The sequence below is a fragment of the Vanacampus margaritifer genome, chromosome 14, assembly GCF_051991255.1.
Source record: "Vanacampus margaritifer isolate UIUO_Vmar chromosome 14, RoL_Vmar_1.0, whole genome shotgun sequence".
Lineage (NCBI taxonomy): Eukaryota > Metazoa > Chordata > Actinopteri > Syngnathiformes > Syngnathidae > Vanacampus > Vanacampus margaritifer.
Window position 1 is genome coordinate 16,388,922 of NC_135445.1, and position 6,000 is coordinate 16,394,921.

General features: G+C 39.3%; 1 protein-coding gene across 1 annotated transcript; it reads left to right on the forward strand.

Moving 5' to 3' along the window:
• Positions 1–1,719: 1,719 nt before the first annotated feature.
• On the forward strand, positions 1,720–5,445 carry ccnb1 (cyclin B1). Its single transcript, XM_077543085.1, has 9 exons — positions 1,720–1,882; positions 2,095–2,226; positions 2,496–2,585; positions 2,665–2,862; positions 3,061–3,219; positions 3,291–3,527; positions 3,603–3,743; positions 4,860–4,970; positions 5,045–5,445. The coding sequence occupies exons 1-9, from the start codon at positions 1,862–1,864 to the stop codon at positions 5,147–5,149; spliced, it is 1,194 nt and encodes a 397-aa protein (XP_077399211.1). The 5' UTR covers positions 1,720–1,861; the 3' UTR covers positions 5,150–5,445.
• Positions 5,446–6,000: the final 555 nt, after the last annotated feature.

Genomic DNA, 6,000 nt, shown 5'->3' on the forward strand with positions numbered 1-6,000 from the left:
GTACATTTCCAAAACAGATGCACAAAAGTCTCTGATTGGGAGCCACAAAACTATGTCTAAATGTCACTGACATACACATGGGGGAAAAAAAGAAAAAAAAGTCTAATAACGGGACAAAACAATGAGGTTGGCGAAATCCACCAGCACTCAAGGCTCAAAAACAGGGAGGTCCTGGCCAAAACAGGATGTCTGGTTAGTGGTCACTCAAACATCAGCCCAAATCCACTAAAAATGCTAAATCCACTGATAGCTCCATAAATTGCTCTTCATTTGCATCCGCAGTTTGCTCCCTCTAAAAAGGATATTGCTCTAATTGTATACCGGCGCAAACACGCCTACAAAGTTTCACAGTTGAGTGCAGTTTGCACGAGTTGCATTTTGTTTGGCTGCTCAGTTAGTGACGCACGTGCTTTGTGGATTAGACACTCCCGGATTGCTCCATTTATACTGGTTAGCGCCGTGCAAAAGCCACACAAACATTTAATGGATTCGGCCCATAGTGTCTACTTGGTTTATGCAGCGTCACAAACCCACCTACAAAACATACCGGTCATAGCTTTCTAGACTCTAGTAGTTCCGTGTAAAATGGTGTAAAATAATCTGGGTAAAAAAAAGAAAAAACGCTTAACGTCCAGGTATGAAATTTCCACCCCAAATTACAGCAGTTTACTCCTTGAAGAGAATGAAAGACTTCTTGTTTCGTGAATCATTGTCCTGATTTTTGTGATATTTTAATGTTCCACTAATTTCGGAATACAGTAGATTACATGCGAGATGGCACGCGCTATCGTGAACATAAGATTTCCTGTAAATGCAGACTCTAAATATGGATAACTGCATGGGATTGTGGGATATGTTACTATTTTTAGCACAAAGGTCAACACACGAAATTTGACCTCTGTATTTGACCCGTCACAGTAAACTCAATTTGGTTGAGATTTTCTGTGCTTGTTCCGGAGGTCAAAATACCCCATGATTGTCAAAATCACACGTTCATAGATTTTTTGACACAATTAAAAGGTAAGTCGAGTCGGCGTGATTAACTATTATTGCTATTGTTTTATTTGAAGTTTAGTGCAAATCTGACCATCAGTTTGCACTCTGAGTGGACATGAAAGGTTGCATACATTCATAAACATAAGAAACATCCCTTCTACACAGGATCCACAGGGGGCGCGCTAATTCCCCATACAAAAGGGATGGAGAGCGCGTGGGGGACATGGTGTTTCCTCAACTAATAAGACATTTTGCCAAGAGTACATTTTTTTGTAACAAATTTGATGATTTACATCTGATTTACATTGATTTCCGGATACGGCAATTTGGGCCCTTTCACGATATTAAAAGTGAAACGAAATCCTTAATCCTTAACAATTTCTTTTTTTTTTTAAATTATTTTATTTTATATAGCAAATATTTTGATAGAGTGACAGAGCCTACAGATGGTTTGATTTTTGTGTGCGTGAGCGTGTAACATATTTACGTCACAGAAAAACAGGAAAGGGAAGTGAAGTGAGGCCACGTGACCATCAGAATCCAAAGACTTTATAAAATACGATATTTGTATGTATATATTTATATTTGATGTTTATCATATCAGGCTAGTGGGTCGTATTTATTTATGTTTTATGTTTTTAACTATCATCTTTTTTTTTCGTTTCTCGCTCTTTTTTTTTTTTTGCTGGAGTCTAGGGAGCGCATTTAGAGCAGATGCGTTCGACCAATCAGGTGCTCCAACAGTTTGAGCCAGCCAATCAGGTAGCAGCGTGCAAGGATTTAAACCAAGACAAGCAGCTCCCTATCAAAGTGCTTTGTGCATCGCAGTTTACCGAACGCTGAGCCTGAGAAGCAACGACCAAACATGGCATTTCGTGTTACCAGAGTAAGTAATTTACAAATCTATCGGCGTGGCAACGGCGTAAATGTTGAACTTTCGTTTGATCTTATTCTTAACATGTTCGTGCTCGTGATACAGCTTCTGTTTCTGTGCACTTGTTGCTTTTAGTTGTCTTATTTCCTTTCGTCGATGTCATATTTGACGGTAACCTCTAAATTGATCAACTTTCATTTCATTTCCCCCCCTTTTGTCTTTAGAACCGCTTGGCTTCCACCAGAACTGACCTCCCTGGAAAAAAGACATGCTCAGTGACTGGGCCCACACTTAAAAGTCGAGCCGCTCTTGGGGACCTTGGTAACGTCCCAGTTAACAAAGAACCCCAGAAGAAGGTAATGTTGTATTTTCCCACCTACTGTAATCTAGTTTTAATAACTGCTCAACTAAAGCATTTAGCATTTTTATAGCCACACTTTTGTAACTGCTATGATTAAAACCCTGCGGCCATCTTGAAATGCCCCACCATTTCTGAAGCAGGCCATAGTTGAGAAACTATGCTTTTAGTGTAGTAAATGTCTGTTGGTTTAAATTTTTTCCACAGTGCATGTTTCGAATACATATTAGTCACTGTGTAATATTTGATTCTGGTGTCCACTTTTAGGTAGTTAAGGCCCAGGCTGTTAAAAAGACCAAGCCTCCCGTTGTGACTGAAAAAGCTGAGCCCAAACCAAAAAATGTTGCTGTGGCAAAGGTAAATTGTAATGCTAATCCATCAGAGGTTGTCAATTTGTAGCAGTTGAACTGATAAACCACCCCTTCATGGCTGTTAGGTTGAGCCGCTGGTACCTGAGTCTGTATCGCCGACTCCAATGGAGACTTCAGGCTGTGAGCCGGCTGACTTGTGTCAGGCATTTTCTGATGTCATTCTGTACAGCACTGTCAAAGATGTGGATGCCGATGACAGTGACAACCCTATGCTCTGCAGTGAATATGTAAAGGATATATACAAGTATCTGCGTCAGCTGGAGGTGAGAAATTAATTTGAGTTGTTAAACTAATTTGTCTATTATTAACTGGGGCTTTATTGGAACATTTTAAAGGTGTGTTCTAATTTTTTATTTTTTTTAACCCGTACAGCTTAATGCATATTTGACTTGTACTAGTGGACTTGGAAGTTTGAGCTATGACACTTTGCAAAGATGTCACGTTGTCTGTTCCCCCTTTAGGCTGAGCAGAATGTCCGACCCAGTTATCTCAATGGCCAGGAAGTAACCGGCAATATGCGGGCCATACTTATTGACTGGCTAGTCCAAGTAGCCATGAAGTTCCGCCTGCTGCAAGAGACAATGTATATGACTGTGGGACTAATTGACCGCTTTCTCCAGGTAAATCTTCATGAAGTGCTTGCTTTGTGAGACGTCAAATGTGACTAACAAATCTGTGTTCACTTTCAAAGGACAACCCAGTCACCAAGAATAAGTTGCAGCTTGTCGGAGTGTCTGCCATGTTCCTTGCTTCAAAGTATGAGGAGATGTATCCACCAGAGATCATGGACTTCGCCTTAGTGACAGACCAGGCTTACACGACTGCCCAAATCCGAGAGATGGAAATGATGATCCTGCGTGTGCTGAAATTTCAACTCGGTCGCCCTCTTCCCCTGCACTTCCTCAGGAGGGCTTCAAAAATTCATGAAGTGTGTTACAGATTTTTTTTTTAAATTTATATAAAAGAAAAGCTTTCAAATTAACTGTCTGGCATGTCTACAAAGGTGACTGCGGAGCAACACACAATGGCAAAATATTTGCTGGAGCTGACTATGATCGACTACGAAATGGTTCATTACCCACCTTCAATGACGGCAAGCGCAGCTTTGGCTCTTACACTCAAGCTCATGGATGCCGGTGAATGGGTGAGTGTTGCCGTTGGGCTTTCCATGATCAGTATTTCTGGGGCCTATCAACAAAAAACCTTGTAATGTACTCTTTATTGCGTGTTTATTTTTTATTTGTTTTTAAGAAAAATGGTTCCCTCATTCAATGCTAGGAAATATTTTAAGGCTTCAAAACCCCTCACCGCACACTTTTCTCTTGTTTAAATGTTCGAACCTTCATAAAATAAATGGGTACACTACTTTACAAATGAGCAAGGCCATGAAAAGTGAATGTTGTAGCAAGGGAACCCTTATAGATCTGCTCTAACGCGCAAGCAAAATGTATTCTGGCTTTTAAGTAACAAGCAGCTTTTTTTTTTTCAAAACATGAAATAAAAAAAATTCAACTAGATACTAAAATCTGTTAATGTGGATTTTAAAATTACCCTTTTGTCTGGGTACACAAAAGTGCCATCAAAACCTCATGTCAGTTTCAATCAATTTGTCCAAATCGGTGAACTACTTGAGCTAAGTTTTTATAGTACCTCAAAAGTGTCTAGGAGACTCCTGATTTCAAGATGGCGGCTAGGTCTTTGCTTTCAACCAGTTGAGACTTAATCTAGTGCAGTCTGGTCCTCGCGGGCCTGAGTCCCGCATGTTTTAGAAGTTTCAACACTGCTAGTTCATATTTCAGCTCTGCAGGAGCCAGATGATGATCCTGATCATTGATTCGGGTGTGTTGGAGTAGAGAAACATGCAGGCCCTAGAGGACCAGACTCTGACACCTGTGGTTATATGTATGTGTGGGGGAAAAAGTGCTGCGCTGGCAATGTACTTGAGACTGCCACACACTTTACTCTATTCTAGCCAAATAAACTAAAATTTCCCACACTTTGATAGCATTTTAAACTATGATTTTCATTCTGGAGACATGTATAAACTTAATTTTCATTGTAGCAGTAGAGCCACCTCCTAGCAAAAGGCAATGCATGTTTAATTCCCACATTTCTTGTTTTTCTTCCTTGTGAAAGAATCTCATTGTTCTGCCTTTCACTATGTCTTGCTGGAATACACCACCAAAGATTGTAGTAAAATTATGTTTGGATTGTCATAATTGCTATGGGTGAAGTGAGGATGCATGTGAATTCTCTTCAGGATGCAACGCTGCAGCATTACATGGACTACACCTTAGACAGTTTGGTTCCAGTCATGGCCCACATTGCCAGAATTGTTGTGAAGGTGAATGAAGGACAAACTAAGCATATGGTAAGAGGCTGACCTTTTTGTTTTTGCTTCAATTTTAGAACAATGTATGAGAAGGTTCTGATCTGACTTCACAGGCTGTCAAAGAAAAGTACTCTACATCAAAGCAGATGAGGATTGCAACAATCGCCCATCTGAAGAGTTCTGTAGTCAAAGAGCTTGCGATGCAAATCTCAAAGTGAGTTTGGGGTTGTGTTTTTTTTTTTTTTTTTTGTACAGATTTGCCCCCCCACACATTTTAATCAATTTTATGCTGCTTTTATTCCCTTTTTAAATATTTCTGTGTAAAGATTGACTTTGAGAGTTTCACGTTCCTGATTTTTACACCTGCACCAGGTTATGCAAGTTGTTACTGTTTGCCCCGGAAGACTTCTGTAAACTTATTTGCAAATATGCTGTTCAACTTATGTACCATGTACAGCAAACGTTCGATGTGCTTTACATTCTTGACTGTTTCAAATTAAATGTTTTGACCAGACGTTTGATTCTTTTACATTTTGTTCACCACTAGAGGTTGATGTTGAGTTCACGCGTGGCACTGCACTTTGAGTTTCCTACCAGCAGAGGGTACTCTTTACTCTAAAATCTCGTGAAGAATTTGCAATAGTCTTGAGCTGTAATGGTAAATTTATATTGCGTAACCTAATACACTATTTTTCCACTCTGGGGTTTGACACAATCAGGCCCTCTTTGCATTTAATGTGTAGAAATAAACATTCTCTGCCACAATATAAAACTACTGCTCTAGATGATTTGGTGTTTGTTTTTACTCTATACAATTGTCAAGCTGGCATTTCTGCAATTTATTTATTTTTGTTATGTTTTGAACGGCCTAAGCTCACTGAACTTAAGTGTACATGCCATTGGCGGTATTTAAATATTGCTGTAAAATTAATACTTGCCACTTTTTTAAAACATTGCTGATATGTTAAAAAATAATTGCAAACAAGTTAAATAACTTTATATATATTTTAACAGTAACAGACTTGGCTATGCTTTATAGTCAAATTATCCACTCATTGAGCTCTGTATC